A 27491-nucleotide genomic window follows, 5' to 3' on the forward strand; every position below is an offset into this window, starting at 1 on the left:
CCTACTGGACAATTAAACTTGCATCTTCATAAACCTTGTCAGCAGAGAAACCATTAACTTTAAAATTGCTTTGACTTTGGACTTCATAAAAAACATAGGACCAACATCAGCAGATGGCATGGCTCTCCAAATCATCACTGATTGTGGAAAATAACTTGACACCAAGAAGATTGGGAGGGGATCATTGCTTAAAAATAAAATAAAATTAAGGGGATTTATGATGACACATCCTGCATCTAGTATTACTCTGACTCACCAGAAGTGGCGCAATAACTGAAAATAATTTATTATTTCCTTAAATCCCTTGAATCTTGACGCGTTTTTACGCGCAAGTATACAAACTTCTGCAAATAAACTGCGGAAGTTGGTACAGACTCAATTTCACCCCCACAGTAACCAGATCCCAGTGATTTTTTTTCAGCTTTCAAAACTTTAGGTCAGTATTCTAGAATAAATCAGCAGTTTGGATCCCTGGCGCGGCGTCTCCATCGCCTCCCTGCCCTGCAGCGCGTGAGGGGGTGTAACACTATCTTGCACTCTGCGCTTACCTCAGCCTTTCATTCACTGAGGAAGTTAGATCGTCAGAGTTGGAGCGGCGCAGCACAAAACGCAAAGGTGAGTTTCTCTTTCTTCGCTGGTCTTTCTCCTTTAGAAAATTTGTTTGGCACATCAGATGAGCGGTGTAGATAGATGATGGGCTTATTTTCATTTTCTTTTTTAAAAATCATTTAAAAAAGGGGTTGGTTTAAAGTGTCAACTACAACACAAAGAGTGAGATATGATGAGAAGAAATCTGAAACACATTCAAAACTGCGTTTTCTGAGCGTTGGTTAATGTTTTGGACTATCTTATGTCAGCTGTTCACCCACTGGTTTCTTGATCCGGGTGACATTTATGTAAAAAGCTTGAGCTGGACCTTCACTTTTCACGCGAGATTGATGATGTTTCCGGGTTAATGACTGGAGCTAGAAATAGTTCAATTCATCAAGTAGAACTAGAAAACCTGTCGAACAAGATGTGCTTTGGCTGAATGAAAAATGGGCGGTTCAGGTGTTGGTGGGTGGAGCATGCATCTCCCCTCACGCATCAGTAAACGCACCATCAGCCGGAATTCAGGAATGTCCTAAAATAATTTGTTAAAGGCTGTCAAATATCAGATTTTGCTGATCTGTCAAATTCTGAAAGGGAATTTCAGGATACTACAGAGCAGAACAGCAAAAATTATATTTTTTAACAGAATTTCAAAAAGTCTGATATGTTTTCAGAAATTCCTCAGGAATAATTTTTCCCCCCTTCAGATTTACTAGAAGGTAGAAACCAATTCTTCAGTTTTAAGAGTCTCATATAAATAAATAGTACAAAATCCTCAAAGTCAGGCAAAAACTCAGAAAAGCCAAAAAGAAAAACAACAAAAAGTCATGGATTTACTGGTAACTTTCTCACTGGTTCCAGAAACATGGAGATTTATGACTGGGATGAAGAAGAAACAGGTCAGAGATCACTTTAATAAGGAATTGCAACTCACACATGTTTTTGGAAAAAGCACAAGAAATTATTTTGCATTAGCAGCAGACATTTTATGTTGTTGTGTACACTAAATAATTTGTCAGCCTCCAAAATCAGAACACTTTATTGGACTGTTATGTCAGATCAAAAACCGAGTCTATAATTGTGAAGTGGATGTGAGGTTGTGAAAAGATTTTTACTCATTTCACAACTGAAATTTCAGAAGTGTGGTGTGCATTTCTACACCACATTAAGGAGCCATTAGTCACAATTTTTGTTTTTTAAATACCATCTTTATTGCACATGTACAGTTTGAAAATCTTGTCCATTCCTCTTTGTAAAATAGCTCAAGTTCAGCTTAAGCACACGCATGCACACCCACACGCACCCCCTCCCCCCACACACACACCCACCCCCACACACACCCACCCACACACAGATACATAGATCTAATGCTCGCAAAGGTAAGGTTAAAGGAAATGACACATTAGGTAACACCCTCTTTAGGGCGTTGCTTTGATAGAGGCCAACAAAAGGAATTAGAAACTATTGTTAGGTGCCATTTTTCTATGTGAGCCCGTAAAGATAGCATGACAAATGGACGAATGGATTTGAGTCTTCCATCCATCCATCTTCTTCCGCTTATCCGGGGTCGGGTCGCGGGGGTAGCAGCTTCAGAAGGGAGGCCCAGACTTCCCTCTCCCCGGCCACTTCTTCTAGCTCTTCCGGGGGAATCCCAAGGCGTTCCCAGGTCAGCCGAGAGACATAGTCCCTCCAGCGTGTCCTGGGTCTTCCCCGGGGCCTCCTCCCGGTGGGACGTGCCCGGAACACCTCACCAGGGAGGCGTCCAGGAGGCATCCTGACCAGATGCCTGAGCCACCTCAACTGGCTCCTCTCGATGTGAAGGAGCAGCGGCTCTACTCTGAGTCCCTCCCGGATGACTGAGCTTCTCACCCCATCTCTAAGGGAGAGCCCAGCCACCCTACGGAGGAAACCCATTTCGGCCGCTTGTATCCGCGATCTCGTTCTTTCGGTCATGACCCAAAGCTCATGACCATAGATGAGGGTGGGAACGTAGATCGACCGGTAAATCGAGAGCTTCGCTTTTTGGCTCAGCTCTCTCTTCACCACGACGGACCGGTACAGCGCCCGCTTGACGGCAGACGCTGCGCCAATCCGCCTGTCGATCTCCCGCTCCCTTCTTCCCCCATTCGTGAACAAGATCCCGAGATACTTGAACTCCTCCACTTGGGGAAGGACACCCCCCTGACCCTGAGAAGGCACTCTACCCTTTTCCGGCTCAAGACCATGGCCTCGGATTTGGAGGCACTGATTCTCATCCCGGCCGCTTCACACTCGGCTGCGAACCGCTCCAGCGAGAGCTGCAGATCACGACCTGATGAAGCAAAAAGGACCACATCATCCGCAAAAAGCAGAGACGAGATCCTAAGGCCACCAAAACGGATCCCCTCAACACCTTGACTGCGCCTAGAAATTCTGTCCATAAAAGTAATGGACAGAATCGTGACAAAGGGCAGCCCTGGCGGAGTCTAACTCTCACCGGAAACGAGCCCGACTTACTGCCGGCAATGCAGACCAGACTCTGACACCGGTCATACAGGGACCTGACAGCCCCTATCAAAGGGCCCGGTACCCCATACTCCCGGATAACCCTCCAAACTCCTCCCACGCCCGAGTTTTTGCCTCAGCAACCACCTGAGCCGCATGCCGCTTCGCCCGCCGGTACCCATCAGCTTCTTCCAGAGTCCCACAGGCCAAAAAGGCCCGATAGGACTCCTTCTTCAGCCCGACGTCATCCCTCACCAAAGGTGTCCACCAACGGGTTCGAGGGTTGCCGCCGCGACAGGCACCGACAACCTTGCGGCCACAGCTCCGATCGGCTGCCTTGACAATGGAGGCACGGAACATGGTCCACTCAGACTCCATGTCCCCCACCTCCCCCGGGACGTGTTCGAAGTTTTGCCGCAGATGGGAGTTAAAGCTCCGTCTCACAGGGGATTTCGCCAGACGTTCCCAGCAGACCCTCACAACACATTTGGGCCTGCCAGGTCTGACCGGCTTCCTCCCCCACCACCGGAGCCAACTCACCACCAGGTAGTGGTCAGTGGACAGCTCCGTACCTCTCTTCACCCGAGTGTCCAAGACGTACGGCCGCAGATCCGATGAAACGATGACAAAGTCGATCATTGAACTGCGGCCTAGGGTGTCTTGGTGCCAAGTGCACATATGGACACCCTTATGCTTGGACATGGTGTTCGTTATGGACAATCCATGACGAGCACAGACGTCCAACAACAGAACACCGCTCGAGTTCAGATCGGGGGGGCCGTTCCTCCCAACCATGCCCCTCCAGGTCTCACTGCCATTGCCCACGTGAGCATTGAAGTCCCCCAGCAGAACAAGGGAGTCCTCAGGAGGAGCACTCTCCAGTACCCCCTCTAAGGACTCCAGAAAGGGTGGGTAAGCTGAACTGTCGTTCTTCCCGTAAGCACAAACGACAGTTTGAGTCTTAATAAATGGAATTCATGAATTCATGAATACAACTCACTGACTCTTCTTCAGCCTCATACATCAAGAACCTAAATGGAGAAAGAATCATTCTCCACACTATCCTTTGTGGATACTGTGTGATACTGATAGAATGATTACGTCTCTAAATTACATTCATTACACTTTTGAAATGGATGTGACTTTTTACAAACTTTAGTGTTTTTACTTCACTATTTACTGTCCGGTCTTTCACAACATGCAAATGATGTGTTCACAGACTCTTTTGTAGTCAGTTAAATAGGGATGTTTTAATACTAAATGGGGATTATAGCAGTTGACAAATGATAGGTTATTGAAGCATATCTTATGTTATTAACAAAAATAGAAGAAAAAAAACTATGCTTTGTAACATTGTTTATTTTGTACTTCAAGTAAAGATAAAGTTAAGGCTTTATTTCTAAACTTGTCCTTAGAAATGCTGTAGTTTAAACTTTAATGGTTAAAAAAGATCAGAGGTTCAAAAGAAAAATGATCTGCTTTATCTCTGTTGGATTTTATTAGATTCCTTTTTGTTGCTGAAAATAACTCCTATTGTAAAAACTTTATAAACTCTCAAGTTATCTGTTTGCATAATTGGTACTTGTTTCAGTTTTTTGATATTTGACAAGTGCTCAGCTCTCCTGGTCTTCAACTAAATGCAACATCCAGAGATTTCAGTGAAATTGACCATTACAATTTGTTCTTAATTTAAAAAGACTACATGAGTTGCTATTCTTTTGCACACCAAGAGTTCTTAACTTAACTTGAAATTTAACTTGAAATTTTATACGACAACCAACATTTGATAGTTTTGAGGATAATGCAGTGACAGATGAAGACAAATATTAGCATAAACAGCCATTATTATACAACTGCACACTATTCCGTTCTATGTGTACTGATCCCTGAATAATTTTTATCTCATATTTTTTTTATTTCCAATTTTTATCTCTATTTTATTATTTGCTTGTTTTATACCCTCTCTAACTTTTGTTTTTGATTGTAACAAACCTAATTCCAATCTAGACCTTAACCCAAAACCTCTTTACACACAGTTTGTTGCAACTAAATTATGGTGGAGGTACCAACAGTCCAGATATTTGTTATGACAATCTTGTTTTTCAATTTTGCTATACTAAATAGCAAATAAAAAAATAATAACAGGCGGTTATTTTTAATCATTGGGAACCTTGTCAACAGGTCATGTTTCCAGTGATCCGTGTAGGTTGAAATTTTCTGCCGACCAACTCTAATTGATCTGCAGATATGCAGATTATTTTTCAAAAAGAAAAGATTTTACTGTCTCTAGCGGCCTTTTTTTGAGAGTGGTTAGACAGGAAAGTGGGTAACGAAGGGGAAGACATGTACAAAGGTCATTAGGCCGGGATTCAAACCTGTAACATCCACGGCGAGGACTAATATCTCCATATGTGGATTGTGCGTTGCCCCTGCGCCACCACAGCACACCACAGCTCATTGTCCTTAAATTCAGAATTTGTAGTAATTCTAGATCTTGCCAAATGACCTTCTCTACTGGCAGGATTCAGTAGAGAATAATGGTTTGAGTTGATATTTTCACAATCCCTTTTGGGTTTAACTGGTATCCATGCCCATGTTCCAGGAACTGTGAATGGGCATGGATTATTGCCCCTTAAATATTTTACTGTGTCTTAAAGCAGTTAAATTACACCACATTTGTTTAATTTAGCTTTAACATTGCTACCAAATGTTGGGTATGAACTGAGATTAAGACAAGAGAAATCATAGCTGAATTCAATAGTTAAAAAAAGAAGTGTTGCATTCAATTGCTCCTTTACACTAGTATTCTTTTCTTTGCATGTCCAATCAATGGGAATGATTGGACCAGTATTTTAGGTATTGCTGTACACAACAGATGCTTTATGAGGTTAAAATCGTTATTGACTCCGTAGCTAATTATTCACTAAATTAAACAACTTTCAATAAAACCTGCACTGCCTTTGTACTTCTATATTTCAAAATTGTATATATTTAGACTGGTCAGACCTCAACTAGATTATTCTTCAATAAAAAGTGAGGAAGAGTAGATTTAAAGCACAGTTTGGTATATAGGCAGCTTTCTGAAATACAAGGAGCCTTTAGTGTTTTCTTCTTAGCTTTGCAGATCGAGACAAGAGTGAAAACTATCTATATAAAACTGTTAATAGAAGAGTATTTAGTTCAGTTTTTTTCTAATAAGTTAGTTAAACTGTAAAACATTGTGTTGCAGTAAGGACTTTGTTAGGGAAGTGGTTGTATGTGAGGCAGCAGACGTTGGATTTTACCCAGGAAGTCATTGACAGTGGACCCGCGACTATTCACAGTATAGGAATTGTGGATTTTTTGTTGAATTCAACTGCAAGGTATTCAGTATTTTTTTCATAGAGCATATCTAAAACATTTAAAAGAAAATGCAGCTTAGGTACCTGAACTAACAAGACACAGCGCTACTTTATAAATTATTGGCTGGTGTTTGGAAAGCAGCCAAGAACCTACTGAACAAGTTCAGCTATATCGTTTGTGTAGATATGTTTTGTGTAGAAACATATCTACACAAAAGTAACATTCTTTCTCAGAGACGGTTTTGAGTTATTGCATCCAGATAAAGTTAATAAATGTTTTTTGTGCTTATAATATAGTGATATCAAATGTGGGTCACTTTTGGTAACTTTACCTGTCATTTCCTTTTTTGTATTTTCAATTGGTTGAAAAATAATAACTTTTTAATTAGTTGCCTGTCATGCAAAGTTCAGGTGAATAATGATAATTGGAGTTTATTAAAAATAAATTCAAAACAATTAACAAATCTGGAAGTACCACAGTTAAACCAAGTAACTTGGGGCAAGCTGAAGGAACAAGCAGGAAATTAATAAAAGGGAGCAGGTTAAATACTAGACAATGGGCTGGTGCTAATTAGAAATAGGATGCAGCTGTGGGGAGAGAGCATGAGGTAGGCTGAGAGAGTGAGAGAGAAACAGAGAGAGAGAGATGGCACAGTGGAGCAAGGAGAAGTAAACTGAGAAACAGGTACAACATGAATCTAAATGAATAAAGAATAACTGAATACATGATCTAACCTAAATAACTGAGAACAGAGTGATCTAACGTAAGAAAGAGGCAAAGGCTCATCTAAATTAAAACAAGGAAAGAGAAAAGAAACAGTAACTGAGGCCAAACAGTGATTACAAATGATCAAAAGTGCAAACAGAAAATCCCTGACCTGTTGCGTCATTTACGAAACACAACCTGTAAATGAAGGTGTCTACAGATTTGTTGTTGATTCTCCTTTGGCCGATACTTTGTTTTCTAACGTTCTGCACTGAGCCTCACAGCCTCCAGTGTCATTGAAATATGGCTCTGTTCTTTGTTTTCCAGTTTTTGCCTGTCTACTATTTTTCTAATGACTTTGTAATTCAGTCTGGTTCTGGGGGAAAAAAATTCTAAACATTAAGAAAGTTTGCTGCTTTGCCTCAGAATACAGGTGTTTTCTAAAAAAAACAACAAAAAAAAAACAAACAAAAAAAAGAGCTTAAAGCAGCACTAATAGAACATGTGAAAAGCTAATACATTTTACTGATTGTTACCAATCTTCTTAATAAATTAGATGAAGGAAAGTCTCCAACACAAAGACACTACTCTCATCAAAGCTCCTTTAAATTATTACCTCAGATGTTCAGGTTATAACTTTCCATACCTGAAAGGTGTGTTTTATTGACACACTTCATCCGGTAGCATTCAGCTTGTTTAAATTCACTCCATGTTGGTATGTTTGTGTTTCAACTGGTTTTATTAGTTTTTATTATAATGCTTCGACTGAAGGTCATGCTTGTTCCCTTTCTTATGTAAAGCTGCATCTTCCTTAATTTAGAAGTAGAATTTAACACCCAGAATCACGTTAGTAACAAAAAATTATGTTGTGTGATTTTTCACTTCAGCAATACTCATAGAATTCTCTTATTTTACATTTTTGTTTTAAATAGACCCCCATCTCTGTTTTATTGATCAGTTTAAGCTCTAAGAAGTGAACAAAAACCTTTTCTGCTAGTTTATTGTCATTACTCTTATAGAAACAAATATGATCACAGGCATTTAATCTTGTTCTTGTATATAAATAAAATATAATGCTAACAAAACCAAAATGCCTCAAAGCATTGTTAGATCTACACTTATTCATTCATTAGTTAATAATATACTAAAGGGTATTGTGGACAAGAGGTTTAAAGCACTTCTATGGCTATAAGACTGCAATAGTAAAGCAAATACTGGACCAGTTCCAGCGTCAACCTGAAGACAAACCATATTTTTAAGATGTAACTCAGAGTCAGACATGACTTTTTACAATTGGATCATCTAAACATTTTCTAGCTCCTTCAAAAAAAATGGGATAACACTGTTGGAAATATAAAATTGTAAAAACAGAGTAGGTATTCATACCTCACACTTTAAAGTAATAATAAAAAGTAGAACTTTCATGAATACAAATTTCTGTGACAAATTGACAAATGAATGGACAACAATCCATTAATTACGAGCTAAGACTTTGTGAATCTTTTACTGTTAGCTGCTGCCATTAGGTACTCTAGCTAACTTCAATAACAAAACACTGGAATAAATAACCACAATATGATTTTACATGTAACTAACTCCTCTCAAATAGATCTTAAATAAAGCTAATTTAGGGTTAACTTTATTCTTCTCTGTCCAGATGAACAACACTGAAATAAACATGAGTGGCATCAACGGAAACACTGCTACTCTTCACCTGGATGGCATCCCTCCAGACAGGCTCAAAGAGGTATGTGTTGCTTGAAAAAGGAAATTAAAATCAGTTAGAAACAAATAATTAATGTGATAGACACTTATTGCTAAAAATAACGCTGTTCACCATGAGCCCCTTCTATTAGCATGTCAGTACGCTAACAGTCTGTATTTTTTGCGTAAACTGGAACAGCTTTATGGAGCTTTGTTAATATTTGCAAACACCTTTGGAGTACCAACACCAAAGCTGGAGGATTCCTAAGCACCAAACCTCCTAATATGATAAAGCTGTGTTTAGAATGTAATAGATAACTATTGTCATTTATGTACTTCACAAAAGTACATAAAACATATTTTTTATCGCATCAAATTATAGACACAATATGATTCAATCTTTGGTTGTGAATGCTTTCTTGCAAAGTTTGAAAAGTTATTGCAGATACAAACAAATTAATTAGATTATTTTGCTAAGATTAGTTAGCTATGTTACAGAACACAACAATAAGTATGTACCCAAGGTTTGCCAACTTGTCTCTAGTTCCTGAGAAAGTTGGTTGTAAAATCATTTTGACATTTATTAACTAAACAGAATACCTAATTTTTAAAGCGTTTTTTAATGATGTTGATGTAAAAAAAAAAAAAAATCTGAGAAATTACTGAAGTCCCTTTGCTTCAGTTTTTATTCCAAACCGGATGGAAGCCATTGTGTCGACATCAAATGATACGGCTTGTAGTTCACATCTTGTTTGCTAATGATAAATGTTACTGTTTTTCTTTCAGTTACAAACAACTGTCACAGCAAGTATTAGCATATGTACAAGTTTAAACTTAAGCTTGTACAGCCAGGGCCGTGCAGAGACCTATGGAGGGGCAGGGGCTCAAATTTTAAAAAGGGGCACATTGAACAAAAACTCCATACAACAACATAGCAACAACCCATATTAATCAAGAATCTAATTGGATCCTACTATATCATTGCCATCATGCGGGGAAATGCAAAGCAAATGTAGTCTATATTTTCCCCAACAGGTAAAAAGTTTCTGTTTCTGCTGCTGACAGTCCTGGAGGGCTGAGCTGATCTGAGACTGTAGCTGTTAAACAGACCAGAGGAGAGAAGGTCAAAGGTTATAAAGTTATGAAATAAGCTAATTTGCTGCCATTTTACTAATTAAGCCCTAATAATATCCATTTAACCTGTAGAACAACCTGGCTGCAGACTGATTTATAGATCAAAAAAGCTCAAAAGGGTTAACTCTATATAATAGTTTGATGTTAAACTTCTAGACCTAGAATTATAAGACTGGAATATCAAGGCAAAGAAAACTCAGTACCTGCTGGTAGCTGCCACTCAGGGGCCTCCAGACATTCAGGGACCCCTAGAAATGGTTTAATTGTAACACAGACCATAGATCTAAACCTGTAGCATCATTTATAGAGAATGACAATGTTATTACATTTTATTTAATGCATTCAGCTGAGAAAAAAATAAATAGTACATTTAGGATTTAAATGTACTATTTACAGCCCAGAACCTCCAGCCCAGATCCCGTCAGCAGCGGCTTTAACCCGCCTAGTGGAAACGTTAAAGAGAAGCAGAGCAAACAAATCAGCAGGTGGTACTGTTAAGTTGCACAAAATTCGAGACCAAACTTCAGCTATAAAAGAGAACAAACACAGCTTTAATTAACATTTGCAAATGGAGAAAACATACAAAGCTCACATCTCAGTGAGAATCGGATGAGTTCTGACTTGGGGCTGAACGTCCCCTCATTTACATAGGATACATCACACATTACATGGTCACACCCCCTGGCTCAAGTGTCAGGTAAAAATCTATACCTTACTTATCTGTAAGTTTCAGTCGAGCAGGGTTGCATACACATTCACAGCTCAACTTTAGGCATTTCTCCAAAAAGGCCTCTCTGCTGATGGCTAAACAGATACTAGTAACTGAACTTCTACAAACTAGGCTTATCACCGTAGCCATGTCTCACATTTCTAACTGCTGAACACCCTGTTCTTCACTTATCTGAGGAGGGTCAGAAGAGCATATGTCCTGTTGAGCTGCAACTGAGTGCAAACCTTTAATAAAAACATCATAAAGTGTACATTCAAATTTATTTAAACATTGTTACTAAATTTTTCCTTCACAGTACCAGGTGGTACCAGGTGGTACCGGCTTTGAGCTGCGTTGCGACTTGCGGTGACAGTCGGTACCGTGTCTTATATCAGGATGTCTGATATAAAGACAGATATTCTTTATATCTGTCGGTGGACCGACTCAAGCTGCCTGTAGCGAACCGGGCTTTTAGCAGAATGATCAAGTTAAAGTCAGAAGTTTCTCTGCAGCCGAAGCATTTCTGTGTTTAGTGGCGAGGCGGGTTTTGTCCCGCTATTGCAAGGACGATTATAAAAATATAAATAGAAACATCAGACCTACGTTTTTATTCACAAACCAGTGTATGAAAAAATATTCTTGCCCATAATTTGATAGTTAGAGGAACAGATCCTCCTCCTCCTCACCATGGACCCGGAGTCTGAACAACATGGAGGCTCTGAGAGTCATTATTAGACTGAGGGCAGCCAGACTAGTTTATTTTTACTAAATTATTATATTTAGCTAAATATTATTGCTGAGGGGCACAAACAGGCCTTCTGACATACAGATTAAAAATAAAAATAAAAAAACTCAAAAAGGGCACTAGGGGCATCAAGGATAAAAAGGGCAGGGGCTCAAGCCCCCCTGTCCCCTCCCTCCTCTGCATGTGCCTGTGTACAGCACATGTACTGCTGTAGCAAAGTGAACTGAAAGAGGAAATAACTGTATTTTGTATTTTGACCTGGTCATATTTTCATTCTGCTCTCTGTGACTGAGGTCACATTGTGGGAATAGAGACTATGACTGTTTTGGGAACTCAGCGTTTCTGTTGTGGGAACCTTGGATTAAGAAACCTTAGAGTCTGATTCCTACAGAGGAAGATCAGCTGCTTCATTTCAATAATGCCTTCATTTCCTTTATTTGAGAGGAGGTTACTTCCAGTTTTCTGCCACATGAACTCAAGTTTATCAGGGTTAAATCTGATCAGAAGGGAGTTTCAGCAGCACTCCTCTTTATTCTCAGACACATCTAAGAGTCACAGACATCATGAGACATCCTAAATTAAGTCAAATTTATTAGTTGCATTGTAGATGTTAGTCTTTAACTTAAATCTCTATTTTTATGTATTCATTTGTGTAAAAAATAAATAAAAAAAGTAGGTAAGAAGTCTCTATTTTATTTACTTAATTTTACTTGTTTATATAATTTATTTGTTTGAAAATACCTTGTCTAAATTAAAAATAAGAAATAAACAAATTGTAAAAACGTTCATGAAAGCTGAAGGTCATTGAAGGTCAAGTATGACTACAGATAGTCCAGAAAAATAGATAAGCCTAAGACATTAATTTATTAAACATTTAGTTTTATAGATTAGTTGATCTGTTTTTAGCATGCCAGTTCAATTTCTTTTCATAGATCAAGTTGCATATTCTGCAGAGCCACTAAAAAAGTTTTTTTTTGTATTAGCCAGACACCTTTTTTCATATTTGTATAAATTCACTATAAACTACAAACAAAGTAAAACATGTGAGAATGTTTTATTTAAGCACAAATTAAATACTCAGAAGGAGATAACATAATCAAACAGAAACTTCTGTAGCACAATTCGTTTTTAATTGATTTAAACATACTCACATGGAAAATATTAAACTGAAAGTACTGAAGCATGTAAAACAAACTAATAATAAAGCTGAACAGTTTCTCTCTCCTTCCAAATGATTTTCTTGGTCACTTATGAAATTATCTTTTAATAATGGAAGCCAGTGGCTCTAGAGTTAACCTCGACTTGCCGTGTGTCCTTTGGATTTAAATTTGAATCCAGCATGTAGAGACAAGTTCTGATAAAACACACCTTTGGATAATTACCAGAGCTCACACAGCTCAACGCAAAGACAGGAAAAGGTCAAAACCTGAGGCTCCTTAAAGTTGTATGCTGTTAGAATATCATCAATGTGTTGATTTCAGGGTTCTTTTGTTTATAAGGCTCCAGTTTAGGCCTCCAAATATTACACAACCTGACTTTAAACTTTATGTTGGCTGCCAGCTGTAGTTTCCTCCTTTTGTTGTCATGACAACACATTCTTTCTTCATGCATGTTATAATCTGCCCTCAGCTTTATTCTTGACAGTTTTTCGACCTGTGCAGCAGCGACAGAGCTGTTGAAACTTGCCTTATGGGGTAAAAGCATATGATGCCAGGGCTTCAGAAGCCAACTAAAACACTCACCTTTATACTTTCACATGAGCCGTGGCCTCTGTGTTGAAACCTGGAAGTTTGTTTCACAACATGATCCTCAGGTTGGATTTGGAGCTGTGCCTCACTGAGGATACAAAATCATTTCTGCTGTTCAAACTTCAAAGTTTGATGCTTTTAACAACAATAACTGAGACCTGGAGCATCTACACTTACACCTACATTTAAAATACAAACATATTGCCCAATTTCCCCTTAAAACTTGAAATATTTACCTGTAGTCACATTACACTTGTAAACTTCAGTGTGTTTTATTGAGATTTCAAGGAGAGCGTCATTTTCAAATGGAGCAAAAAGGAGAACATTAAGGAACAAATAGCATCATGGAGACCAAGGACCAAGGAATAGCATCATGAACTCTTGTGACATTTCAGGAGACTAAGGTTTTAAAACAATATCAAAGACCTCAGTTCAATTTGGACTGACAGGTCAGGAAAGAATAACATTACTGAGAAAAGCAACCAGAAGGTCCATGCTAACTCTGCAGAAGCTGCACAGATCTCAGTACACTTGAAAAAAGACAAAACTAACTTACAAGTAACTTCTAACCAAGATATAGGACCTTGATTTAGGTTAATAACTCCTTAGTATTAATTATAAAGTACTAGTTCCACTGTCAGATTATTTCACTTAAAATATGGGAAGAATGTAATGTTTTAGTGAAATAATATAATTTGCCACTGTAAGTACCGGTAGTACCTTTTCATCAGTATTAATGTGAAGCCGGGAGTAATGCAGCACACGGAGCTTCAAATAAAATGGATCCTTTATTGTTTTTAAATGGAAAAAAACCCCACATTTCTCTCTTTCTGAGTTGCAAAGAAACAAATGTAAATGACCCGTATTCTGTCAACATAAAGCCTCAGCTTCGGTGAAAATGGCGGGCTCACATGTAGCAATGTAGCAAAACTAAACTCTTACAAAGGGTGTAATAAACGGCAGTGGCACTTCGAACACTTGGATTCTCGGCTTAGGTGGCCATGTAGTCATCCTTTTCACCAGGTCTCGGCACACAAAAATGTCCTTCTCTTCCGTTTTTCTATGAATGGCACGATACATACGCAAGAGGGTTTTTTTCTACTTCCTGAAATCTTTTGACCTCTCTGTAAAGCAGCACCACATGCTGGCAAAAACAAGAATTGCAACCAGTTGGCGAAACAAAGTAAAACAGGGCTTACAAAATACAGTTCTGACATGCACCCATTCTTTCACCTGGTTACAAATGTATTATTGACTTTAAAACAGAGTAATATATTTTACTGAGTTATTGTTTTGTCTTATTTTAAATGTAAGATATTTGTGTTTTTCCATTGCATGATTTGTCCTGATGCTGATATTTCTTCTTAAAATTACTTGACATCTGACAAGTATTTTTTTCTGCTTTTAAATGAATTCTAACTGATGTTGCTCTGACTTACAAATCATTAAAGTAGAAAAAGGTTCCATTATCTTTCCAATTCATCTATGGAGACACCGGTGGAGTCTGACAGCAGCAGCAGCAGATCATGATCATAAGTAAGCTTCTGCTATCTTGTTTTACCTTAGTCCCACCTTCATCAATGCTTTTACTGCTCATAAATGCAGTGTCTATCGTAAACAGAGTTTAATAGAATTGAGCCATATAATTTTCCAGCTCTGACGGATATGATAAAAACAGGGAGAGAAGACTGAATTGTTCTTCCATCTCCAGAGGATCATTACCTCACTGAACCAGTCAGGCTTTCTTCCTGCATATGCCACCTCTTAAATATTTCATAAAACACTCAGACAATTGAACTTCAAATGGACAAAGACAACAGGGAAACAAGCAAACTGTTCCAAATGGACATAAAACATAACACAAAATGTTCTCAAAAAAATACACAAGTTACATAGCACATACTAATATAGCTGCAAAAATAACAAATACAAATAAAAAAATTGTAAGAAAGTAATTTAATTTATAAAGAAAAAAGTTCCTGCACCACATGCAAAGGTTCCCTGATGGCTTGAATTCTGGAGACTGAGGAGGCCACTGGAGGTGAGTTAAGCCTCTGTGACCTGGTGCATTATCCTGCAGAAAATAGCCATTAGAAAATGGTCCTTATTATGGGAATTACATGATCACCAGTTTGTGGCATTTAAAAGATAAAGAATTGGTACAGCGTTCAGTGACTTTACTTAACATAAAACTCATAAGTTTTTGTTGTTTTTTCTGGTCTTGTTCTTTTGCATCACTGTATTAAAACAGGCAAAAATCTCAAAGGATACAGTGTTTCCTAATCTGTGTAAAAATCTAAATATTTTATAGTTCATGTCATGATAACCTCTTCATGCATTCCTGTACAGCAGTGTGCCAGTTACTGCTCTCTGTTTTTAGAAGATAAAAGCTGTATGTCTGCATGTGAGGTTTGCAACATTCTGTTTTAAACACTCTGCTCAGAAAGGGCCACAACTGCAGCCTGGTAAATCCAGCCCCTTGAACGACACCTCGCTTTGTACAGAGTCTGGGCTCTCAGCTATTGAGAAACAATTACTTCATGGAGGTGTGAACTGCATTAAGTTTTTAAATTTTACCCAATTGCTTATATTGCCCATGGTGTATAATGCACCAGTCCGATGCTAAGAAGCTTACCGGAAATTGCCTTCGCTATGAACAACCGTCCTTCACTGTAAAGAGAGAACTGATACAAATGAGCCGGCTGTTAATGATAATTTAATATTTGAAAGCATTGGCAACACAGAACAGCTTCCTTCACTTCCTCTGCTGCTACTGCTAAAACTACAGGCAGACTGCAATTCTAAAACACCTGGCACTTTGTACAAATACCTGAAAATTTGCATAAAACATGTGGTATTCAGTTCTTGAATACCACACTTGAATACTTAGTTTGAACATGTTTTTTTGCAAAATACCTCAAGCTTGGTCCGCAGAACATCTGTCAAGATCACTTTTCAGTGATCCTGACAGATATATGTATATATATTATCAATTTGATTTTGGTCTAGATTTGGATTTGAGTTTTAGACCAAAGCATTCTAACATATGAATGTGCTAGATTGAAACCAAGCATTGGATGCTCTGGATGTGTGTTTGAGGTTACTGTCCAGATTAAATTTTAACCCAAAAAGCCAAAAAGTTCAGATTTGCTGTCACCTGATCAGAGCATCATGTCTCAGATGTTTACTGTTTCAGATATTTTGCAGGGGACACAGCCTTCTCCTCAGTTACCAATAGCGTCATGGCTGCCTCTCTGAATAATGCTGTATTTGGTGATGCTGTTTGCTCTCTTACATTCTTTATCAAACATATGAAGCCTTCACAGACAAGCTGAGCTGAGATATGCGGATGACAAATCAGTTGGTCTGGATTTTCTTAAGGTGTATCAATTTACAGTGACTTCCTGAGAGAAGTCACTGTCTGAGCCCTTCTTTATTTGAAATGTTAAATTGCTGAAGAACATTTGTGTTTGTCCCTCTTTTTTGGTCTACTAGTTCATTTCAGCCTTAACGTGAACAAACTAAAAAACAATAGGCCTTCGCAGCACTTTGCTGCTCGGGCCTAATTGTCGCCAACTCACCATGCTGGGCTAATCTCTAAAGCAGTGCTTTGCTGCCATCTGGTGGAGAAATGAACACTTGATTTGAACACTAACTTATTTTTGCGCTTGCGCTATATTCGTATTTATATTTCCTCATTGCTTGTGAAGTTATACATTTATTAAAGTGTGTGAAACAGCGTCTGATAGTTTGTTTGTATCTCTGTGCAGGTAGTGAAACACTTGGAGCCTTTCCGTCTTTCCCTGGAGAAGCTGAAGGAAGTTTCTACTCGACTCCGGAAAGACATGATCCGAGGTCTGGGGAAACACACGCATCACAGAGCGGCCGTCAAGATGCTGCCCACCTTCGTAAGAGCAACACCGGACGGGACTGGTACGAGTTTTACTTTCAGTCAGAGCCATTTGATTTCTCAGTTTATTGCTGTATACTGTTTATTATTATTATTACTGTATTCAAGATAAGAACATTCGTTGTGACTTTATGGTAAATATCCTTACAGCGGGTCGACTTTACATGTAATGTCGGCAAAGGAAGGAAAGCAGGACGGAAGGAAGAAAGATGGTAGATAGGGTACAAGAAAGGAAGGAAAGAAAGGATAGACATGACATAAGGATGTGGGGAAAGAAAGAAAATATATAGAATACAAGTAAGGAAGGAAGGGATGAAGGAAGAAAAATGGGTAGATAGAATACAAGGACGAAAAAAGAAAGAAAAATGGTGAGTAGATATGAAAGAATACAAGGAAAGAATTAAAGTAAGAAAGACCCAAGTAATGTTTAACATAAAGATGAATGGAGGAAAATTGGGAGTTGGGATACTGGGAAAGAAAGAAAAACACTAGAAAGGAAAGACAAAGTAACGAAAGCAAAGGAAGGAGACACTATGAAGGAAAAAAGAAAGAAGGAAGGGAAATTTGGAAGTTAGAACTGTCATGAGGTGCGGTAGTGAAGGTGGTGAGGCAGACGCTGTAGACCCAGGTTGAAGTAAATTAATGATTTTAATGAAGAATGTCCAGAACAACACAGCCCAACATGGTCCAAAACAAACGGGCAACACGACCGAGCAGAAGCCAGGGCTCGACGCCGGTAGAAATCGTAACACAAACGGATGAGACGAAGGACTGGCTACACAGAGGACAAACTACCAGCCAAATGAGACGAGGACCCGACAAAGACACAGACACACAAGTGACACTAAATACACAGGAGGTAATTAGGGAAACTAGAAACACCTGGGAGTAATCGAGGGGAGAACAGGACAACACGGAGACACAGGAAACTCAAAATAAACACACAGAAAAACACGGAACATGACAAGAACACTAGGAAAAAAAGAAGGACAGAATGATAAAAAGAGGAAAGAACACAAGGAATGTGGAACATAAGGAAAAAAGGATGGAAGGAAAATGTGGGGTTAGCACACTAGGAAGGAAAGATAGACAGAAGGACTCTAGGAAAGGCTGGAAGCAAGGCAACAGAAAACAACAAAGAGAGAAATAGGACACAAAAAAGTAAGGATGACAGAATGAAGATAGAACAAAAGGAATGAAGGACCAAAGAAAAAAAATACAACAATAAATGGAAGTCAGAGCACAAAGAAGATGAAAAAACATTGAGAAAGAAATTAAAGGAGGGAGGACACAAGGAAGAAAGGAGGGCTGTGAAGGGCACAAAATTTTAACAATCAACAAGGGAACAAAACCTGGAATGCAGATTTCTTTCCATGCTTTTATTTTCTTTTTCCGCAGTTATCCAGACCTGGAAAACCCTGGAATCAAATTCCATAACATTTGAATCTACATAGATTTAAAGCCAAACCATCACCTGTACTTTGTTTCCTGCCTGCAGAGAAAGGAGACTTCCTGGCACTAGATTTGGGTGGAACAAACTTTCGGGTGCTTCACGTCAGAGTGATGGAGGAGGAGCAGAAAATGGTGAAGATGGACAGTCAGCTCTGTGCCATCCCTCAAGAAATCATGTTGGGAACCGGAGAACAGGTAATTGACATATCCAGCTTTATTAATATCTGACTTTTTGAATGCAACTGAAAGGGAAAGTGTGGAGTAAGGCAAAACCAAGACTTATAAACAAACTAAAATAAATTGCAATGGTAATATGGTTCATTTGGGACTCAAAATTCAACTACAGCCATAACAAAACTGCAAAGAGAGATGGTAATGAAAAACTAGTGGTCAGAGACAAATGTGCATCTTGACAGACATGCTTGTGAGACAGAGCTCAACCATTGAGTTTTTTTGCATGTCTTGAGAAAACATTTGTACTGAAATATGAAATTTACAGGGGTACTCTGTGATGTAAGGTAATGTATCTGACAAGCCTGTGAACCAGGCAGCAGTCAGAAACATTGGGTTTTATGGACAAATAAAACTGGGTGTTATCAGTAAAGCATTATAAAATGAAGCTTCCTATCATCTAATGCAGGGGTGTCAAACTACAGTCCTCAAGGATCACTGTTCTGCAGTTTTTAGATGTGCCACAGCTACAAAACAGTGGAATGAAATGACTTAATTACCTCCTCCTAAGTGGCTGCAAGAACAGAATGTCGTTTTTTTCTGGCAGCACTGAAGAAAGAAAGATTTCTCTGTTTTTGTGGGTAGGAATTGAATTTAAACAAAATGTTTGTGTGTGCTTATGTTCTTCCAGCTGTTTGATCACATCGCAGCCTGTCTTAGTGAGTTCCTCGACTCTCAGAACCTGAAAGGACAGACTCTTCCAATGGGTTTCACCTTCTCTTTTCCCTGTGAACAGAAAGAAATCGACAAGGTCTTTAATCTCACACTCCTGAAACTTGTTGGTTTGTCCCTTCTCACAGTTGAAGACTGGTTCCACTGATAATATATGATATTTTTGTGTTTATATGAGCAGAGCATCCTGATCCGCTGGACTAAAGGCTTCAACTGCTCTGGGGTGGAAGGAGAGGATGTGGTGAAGCTACTGAAAGAGGCCATCCACAGGAGAGGGGTCAGCGCATAATGCTTACTAATCTCTAAATATTCTGACTTTCTTCAAAATAATTTTGCTGCTTTTGTCCTCTTCTTGATGTGATTTAAAAACTTTTCCTCATGAGACAGATCCCAGTCTCACACAATGTATGTCATTTCCTATACAGGACTATGACATCAGTTCAGTTGCCATGGTGAACGACACAGTGGGTACAATGATGAGTTGCGGATACCGGGATCAGACCTGCGAGATTGGGATGATCATTGGTAAAGAAATCATCTGTCCTCAAATAAACACTGTGATTAGTGAAGAAAATAAAACTGAAACCAAATGAAAATAAACATTAAATTAGAAAAACTATAATAATAGTAATGTGGTCAAGAAAAACAAGAAAGAAGTGCATAATTGTGAAATGGAGGGAGAACATTTCACGTTTTAAATTTTTTATAACTGAAAATCTGTGGCTTGTGTTTGTCTTTGTGGCTCTACTTTGTATAGCCAACATTTTCAAAGCGTTTCACTTCAAAAGTTACTCAAGTAAATGTAACTAAGTAAATGTTAATTACTACCCACCTCTTGGTATCGAAAACTCTTAACCTGAGGTAACAAAAAATTTAACAATTCTCAACACATTAAGGGAATTTACTGGTTTAATCTAAAATAGCTTTAGATTAAACCAGTAATCTAAAACTGGCCTCTTCAGTTTTATAACCCTCAAAACAAATCATTCAAGACAAAAGCAAAGATGTATATACAGATACATCTTTCCAAAGATATATCTGTGCATAGGGTTACAGATACACCTTTGCAAAAAGACCTAAAAATTACATATATTGTTCATATATTGAATGATAAAATAATGACTACAGGCAAAAATTAAAGAAGCCTAAATGAATCTATTAATTTTAGGTGCTGTGTCCTGTGCATGACTTCTCTTCCTCAACAGGAACGGGAACCAACGCCTGCTACATGGAGGAGATGAAGAACGTGAAGCGTGTGGAGGGAGAGGACGGACGGATGTGCATCAACACAGAGTGGGGCGGCTTCGGAGACGACGGCTCCCTTGAAGACTTCCTGACGGAGTTTGACAAGGTGGTGGACAGGACTTCAATCAACCCCGGAGTCCACACGTAGGTTTTAGCTATTATATTTCAGTCAAATAAAAATATTTACAATTTTCTTTTACCCCAGTGACAGTCTTTTTCTTCTTCACCTTCCTACAAAATATCTGTTAATATGTGGAACGCTTAAGGAATATTGTTGAACACTGAGATTTGAGTAGTCAAACAAGATTATTTATGTTTTTCTCAAAAATGTCACGATGCATTTCTTATGTAACACCAAAGCAGCATGTTTAGTAGCTGGGAGGAGATTCTAAAGATGCACAGAAGCAGTTTTATTTTTCATTGTTCATTATCAACAACAGATAGACTTGGTCCTATCAACAACTGGACTGACAAACATCTGCTGCAGAAGTTTTTCCCCGATTTAAAAGACAGATCTAGTGTATTCTTTGCAGCCCAGACTATCCCAAGATTCCTTGCATTTGCCAAGCAGGAGATAGCAGGCAAAGGAGGAGATAAATACAAGTACATTCATATCTGGTGGTTGAAAAATTAAAAGTTTATGGTATTGTGAAATCTGACTGAGACCATTTAATTGCACAGCCACTTACTTCCGGACTTTGCAGTCAACGAATGGCCTGGACAGATCCTGTGAAGGAAGCAGCCCCTAAACATGAACATAACTTTCAAGTTTTCCACATACCACAATTTATGCAAATAAAAGTAGCTGACTTGTACATCATGACAACAAATAAAAAACAAACAAACAAATTAACATTATTTTCTGTTGGTATGGAACACTGATTAACAGGCATTGTTGGTCATTCAATACACAGAAATCAGAATTGTCAAGTTTTAAGTAGCAAGATTAATCTAAAATGACCAATAACAAAACAAAGCATCCAGCTTGGAACTGAAGTGAAGTTGAATTCAACGTAACGAAGGACAATTAAGTTGAATTCAAAATCATTTCCAGATACAAATTTCAGCTTTGCTTAATGGAACACTACTATTTGTTCCTGGTTCAGTCATCCAGTATCACAACTGTTTGTATAAATCCTCAAAATAAAGTACTGTATTTTCCAGACTATAAGTAGTACTTTTTAGTAGCTTGACTGATCCTCTGATTCATATTCAGGTGTCTCAAATATATGTTTAAGACACATATATTAAACATATATTTGAAGAAAAATGCATTCTTCATGATGCATTTTTTGACTGATGCAAGTCACTTCAGCAACTGAAGTGACTTTTAATCCCCAAAATATATTAATACTTCTGAGTATCACTAATGGCATCCCAACTCAGACCGCAGTTTGAGAATAATGTAAAACATAAAGTTTCAATATAAATTGCTTAACCACCAGAGGGCAGCAGATCCCAAAAACTGGGTAATCTGTTTCTGTTCCTGTCTTGATGATGTGTTGTCTTGCAGCTTTGAGAAGATGATCAGTGGAATGTATTTGGGGGAAATTGTTCGGCTGGTGCTGATGAAGCTGACTGAGAAGAAGCTGCTGTTTAAAGGGGAAGTGTCTGAGGCCCTGCGTACTAAAGAGACATTTGAGACAAAGTTCATCTCTATGATTGAGGAGTAAGTGTCAGTAAAAATATATTCAGAGTCCTTATTAACCAGACAAATTGACTATTAACTTCTTTATGTTTTTTTTCTTTGTGTGTCGTTGGTTCAGGCCAGACAGTGGTCTGGAAAATGCCAAAAAGATTCTGACTGAATTGGGTCTGACATGGGATTTGGTTGACGCCCGTGTAGTGCGACTTGTCTGTGAGACCATCTCCTCACGTTCTGCTCGTCTCTGTGCCGCTGCCTTGGCAACCATCGCCGACCGTATTCGTGCCAACCGAGGGCTGCCTCATCTGAAGACTACAGTGGGAGTGGATGGGACTGTCTACAAAAAACATCCCAAGTAAGACACAAGACGAAGTGCTTGATCTATCATAAACTCTCAAAGTGATGATCAACAGCTCTCCTGGCCCTTTGAAAGTCTTTCAATTTCAGTTTTTAAAATTTCCTACCTGGTTACTTGGCATATCATAGAACAGAAGTCACCAACAAGGTGACTTCTGTTCATATGTGTTGCTCACGGAGCTGTTCCAACAATAGGAATTCATTAATCATTAAATTATGTAATTAAAAGTCAACTTATGTTTCAAACTAGGATCCCTTCGTATGTTTGATTTTCTGTCTTCCAACTGAGATATCGGTGTTAGCAGTGACAGTGTTTCTTTCTTTTAAGCAATGCTATGTTTCTGCTCAGAAAAAATATCAGAAACAGAAACGGTCAGAAAATTATTTTCATATTTCATAAATTTATTAGCAGTTATCATGTAACATCAGAAAACGCCATAAAATACTCTGAAATATTATGACTCTTTGCTTATTTTATGTCCTAAATAGCTAAATAACTAATGGTTCCAGTGCTTAGACCAATCAAAATGCTCGTGAGAATGCCAGCCAATCAGTGACAATCTCTTATTCATCAACGATCTCTTATGCATCACTGAAAAAAAATCTTGTGCCAATTGTCAACAAACAAAAGATTTGTGTTTTTAAGCATTGTTTTTTTTTTCAAGTCAGTATATTTGCAAAGTTAGAGAAGGTTGGTCAAATGTTCTATTTTGAAGTTTGTGTCAGACAATTCTGAAATGTTTATAATCCTGAAGTTTCTCTACAAACACTGATTCTTATTGAGGTAAATAGGTCTTTCAGTGCACTAAATAAAAAGTAATAACAATTTTCTAATACAGTACATCAGCTTAAAAGTTTAACAGAAAACTCCATTAGTGTTGATTCTTTTAATTTTCCCAAACATACCTCACCTGACTTGTGTAGGGATAAGCCTGCTTTATGAGTTGAGGGATTGTTGTATCTGTTTGTGTGACCATCTGACCCAGTATTGTGACAATGTGACAGCTGTCCCGACTGTCACACACAGACACTATTGGTAATGGTTTTTGTTTTCCCTTAATATTACTTTATATATTGATTAGTGAGTAGTTTAGATTTTTATCTTTAAATTTGTTTTCATTAGTCTGACTGTTTAGTTAACTATTTGTTGTGCACCCATTTAGTTAACTTTATGTGTCAGTTCTTTGTATATTTTGTTAAATATAACAAATTAATTTCTTTCTTTTGAGTTACCAGTTTCCTCTGGACCTGTTCCTGAAAATCATACAGATGAGCTCCAGCTGATCGGTGTCCATATACGGGTGTCAAACTTCCTCAGCGGGCCATTCCATTTGTTCAGCAGGGGAGGGGGAAATTTGGTCTTTAGTTTAATTTTACCATTTATTTAATGTTTCTTCTTTTGGAAAGTTAGTTAAATTCTGATATTTATTTCATTTATAGATTTAGTAATATTCTGACCAATATTTGTTAGGTTTTTCTGTGTTTACAAAACGGGTAAGTCACTACCCAACACTACTGGAAAAGGGAGATTTTCTGCAACACCAACATTCAACAGGTATAATTGTCCTTGCACTTCAATATACATGTCTGCTGTGGGGTATTGCCTTTCATCACCATGCACACAGCGGATAATGATGGTGTCCGATGTGCAGATTATATTGGATGGAACTAGCTCTCTGTCAACAAGTGTCTGTACACTACCAGTGTCAATTAAGGCCTTTACACTTTTCCCATTGACTTTAATGTCACTCATTTTCACAGACTGTCCAACACTGATGCAATTCTCACTTTTGAATGGAATAACACACAGTTGAGTGAGTTTAGGAGGGTTCTTTGGGCACATGGGTTTTGTATGGCCTTCTTGCCCACACAAATAACAAATAGGCACTTTATTGTATTGCTTGGGTGTTGTGCTTACTGCCTGGATTTCCCTTAGGGAGGCCTTTCCAAAAGAAGAAACATTAAATAAATGGTAAAATTAAACTAAAGACCAAATTTCCCCCTCCCCTGCTGAACAAATGGAATGGCCCGCTGAGGAAGTTTGACACCCGTATATGGACACCGATCAGCTGGAGCTCATCTGTATGATTTTCAGGAACAGGTCCAGAGGAAACTGGTAACTCAAAAGAAAGAAATTAATTTGTTATATTTAACAAAATATACAAAGAACTGACACATAAAGTTAACTAAATGGGTGCACAACAAATAGTTCACTAAACAGTCAGACTAATGAAAACAAATTTAAAGATAAAAATCTAAACTACTCACTAATCAATATATAAAGTAATATGAAGGGAAAACAGAAAACCATTACCAAGAGTGTCTGTGTGTGACAGTCGGGACAGCTGTCACAGACACATATGTCAAACATACCCACTTTTCAGATTAATATTTTTCCATTTTTGCTATTTGAAATGTCCCTGGTTTGATCAGATAGTGAAGAATGATGAAACCATCAGGTGAAACCAGATGCTTACAAACATTGAATGAAGACTCCATCCATCCATTATCATACACGCTTATCCCTAGTGGGTTCACAAGGGGTGCTGGTGCTTATCTCCAGTAGTCGATGGGTGAGAGGTGGGGTCACCCAGGACAGGTGTGACTAACTACCTAAAATGTGTCTCAACATAGTGACTTTCTGCATTTATAAAAAGTTATGTTCAGAAAAAAGTGGTTTATTTCATAAGTGACTTTCCGTTTATTGCTCTCTGTCAGCGTCTCTATAGGATGCAGCTATGTTGACTCTCTAAATATCTCAGTTACAGTGACGAGCTCCAGAAAGCAGTGCACTTCCTTGCCCCCGATTGCAAAATCAAGTTTCTTGTCTCTGAGGACGGCAGTGGGAAAGGCGCTGCCATGGTTACCGCTGTGGCTCAGCGGCTAGCTCTCCAGTCACGGCTGTTGGAGGAGAGCGATGGCGAGGAAGATGAAGAGGAAAAAGTGAGAAGCTAACTGAACACAATTTGGGACAATTTCATTGTTTAACACATATCTGAGAACTTGTAGAAACCCTGCTGTACTTTTATCAACTTGTGTCATGCAAAAAGTGATACTTCAGTAAAAAATTGACAGGTTGATTTATTTTTGCTTCAAATTTTATGCCAAAAATTTGGCATAAAAGATGCACATTAACTATACTAATAAATGTTGATCCAATAATGTGTTTGGAAGATGGAAATCTGCGTTTGAAATTGTTGGGCATCTTTTGCCCACCAGGGGGCATTGCAATTTCTACTCTAAACGTTAAAACCTGATGAGTTTAAGTCTTTGTTTTTGTTTTACTCTGGTTTCCTCCACTTCAAGGCTTTGGAGATCCCCCCAAAAAACCCTTCATAGAGAATCCACCAAGAGCTGTATAAAGACTAAGAAATTAAAAGTTCTCAGACCGATTAGTCTGTTTAGTCCAAATTAAAGTTATGAATACATGTATACTGACTTTACAGAATGATTTTACTTTGAATCACTTGGCAAAATTTCAATTGAGGTGAGCCTTGGTAATCCAGTTCCAGATATTCCCCTCGGTGTTAAGTAAGATGTTAAGTTAGGGTGTGACACCGTTGTAGGCTCTGGAACGAGAACAGCATGTCAGTAAACCTAGCATTAAGAGAACTATGTTATAATGGCCTGGAGCATCTTCCTAAGATAGGTGTGAAATTGACACACTGTCCCAGATATACCTTGTAATCGAAATTGATTGAGTTTTCTTAAGTTGTGCAGCAGGATTTATTGTCAGCCTGCAAATGACTGATCGTATTACACAAAGCATAACTAAAACCAAACGGATTCCTAAATACCCAAAACCAAAACTGTCACAGAAAATTGGGAAACTGTGATGACTCATTAACCTTTTTCCAACTTCAACGCAACATAAATCCATATAGATATACAGTATAACAGAGTAAAGTATGAAAAATTGCCATACCCATAGTGTGCACATTCTTTTTTTTCTCTGAAGAGTTTTTGCGGTGCTGGTGGCTTGTATTTTTTCGACAGTAGGCAGACAGGAAGGAAAAGATCGGCGGGACCGGGAGGCAAACCCGCGACGTCCGCGTCGAGGAGTAAGGCCTCCAAACGTGGGGCTTGCTAACCCCCTGCGCCACCACAGCACGCCCCGTGTGCACATTCTTAAACTTATACCTTGTTGAACCGTCTTTCATTTGAATTTCAGCAATAAATCATCTTTAGTCAGGTCTATCCACATCTTGATTATATTTGCAATGCTTGACCTCACAAATGTCTATCAGATTGGGAGGACACCACTTGTCCACAGTCATGTTGAGTCACATCTGCAGGTTTCCTGTCTGATTTAGTACCGGACTCCATTATTTTGTTAACTTTAATGAACCCTTAGACTCACTGTGATGATAAAAAAATAGAACCCTCTTACACCTCCAGGTTTCAAGCAAACTGCCGATAGTTTACGGATAAAACTACCAGATATTTGTAACTTTTCATATATTCTTTTGAAAAATCTTCTGTTCAATCTGAAGAAAATATGCTGAAAATTATTACAATTTTATGCGTTTAAGGGTGTGCACAGTTTTGCAACCGGGGTGTTCCATATTTTAAGTTTTTCCCACTTACTAATTTCTAAGCAGGGTAAGATGGGGTTTCTATGTGGTGAAAAAAGGTTTTCCTTCCATTTTAGCCATAGTCATGCTCACTGTGAGAAATTGCTGGAAAGTTAAAAATAAGAACTTAAGTTTGGACTCTGACTGTTCCAGTCTTAACACATTCACATGTTTTTATGCATTTTATGCATTTGCATTATTGCCCTTGCTATATTCCTTTGGTCAGGAATGTTTGATATTTAG

The 27491-nt window shown here is 38.4% G+C and overlaps 1 protein-coding gene across 2 annotated transcripts; it reads left to right on the forward strand.

The window, feature by feature from the left end:
• Window positions 1–488: 488 nt before the first annotated feature.
• Window positions 489–26871, forward strand: LOC116727861 (hexokinase-2-like). Of its 2 annotated transcripts, XM_032575517.1 has the most exons (11): window positions 489–615; window positions 8780–8869; window positions 16933–17095; window positions 18571–18719; window positions 19387–19506; window positions 19609–19704; window positions 19853–19952; window positions 20633–20816; window positions 22186–22341; window positions 22439–22672; window positions 25437–26871. In XM_032575517.1, exons 2-11 carry the CDS (start codon window positions 8780–8782, stop codon window positions 25627–25629), a joined length of 1485 nt encoding a protein of 494 aa, XP_032431408.1. In that variant the 5' UTR covers window positions 489–615; the 3' UTR covers window positions 25630–26871. The 2 variants fall into 2 exon arrangements, with proteins under 2 accessions (XP_032431408.1, XP_032431409.1); XM_032575518.1 differs by lacking the exon at window positions 8780–8869 and having other exon boundaries at window positions 592–615.
• The last annotated feature ends 620 nt before the right edge of the window (window positions 26872–27491 follow it).

This window comes from Xiphophorus hellerii, chromosome 11 (genome assembly GCF_003331165.1).
Source record: "Xiphophorus hellerii strain 12219 chromosome 11, Xiphophorus_hellerii-4.1, whole genome shotgun sequence".
NCBI classification, from domain to species: Eukaryota; Metazoa; Chordata; class Actinopteri; order Cyprinodontiformes; family Poeciliidae; genus Xiphophorus; species Xiphophorus hellerii.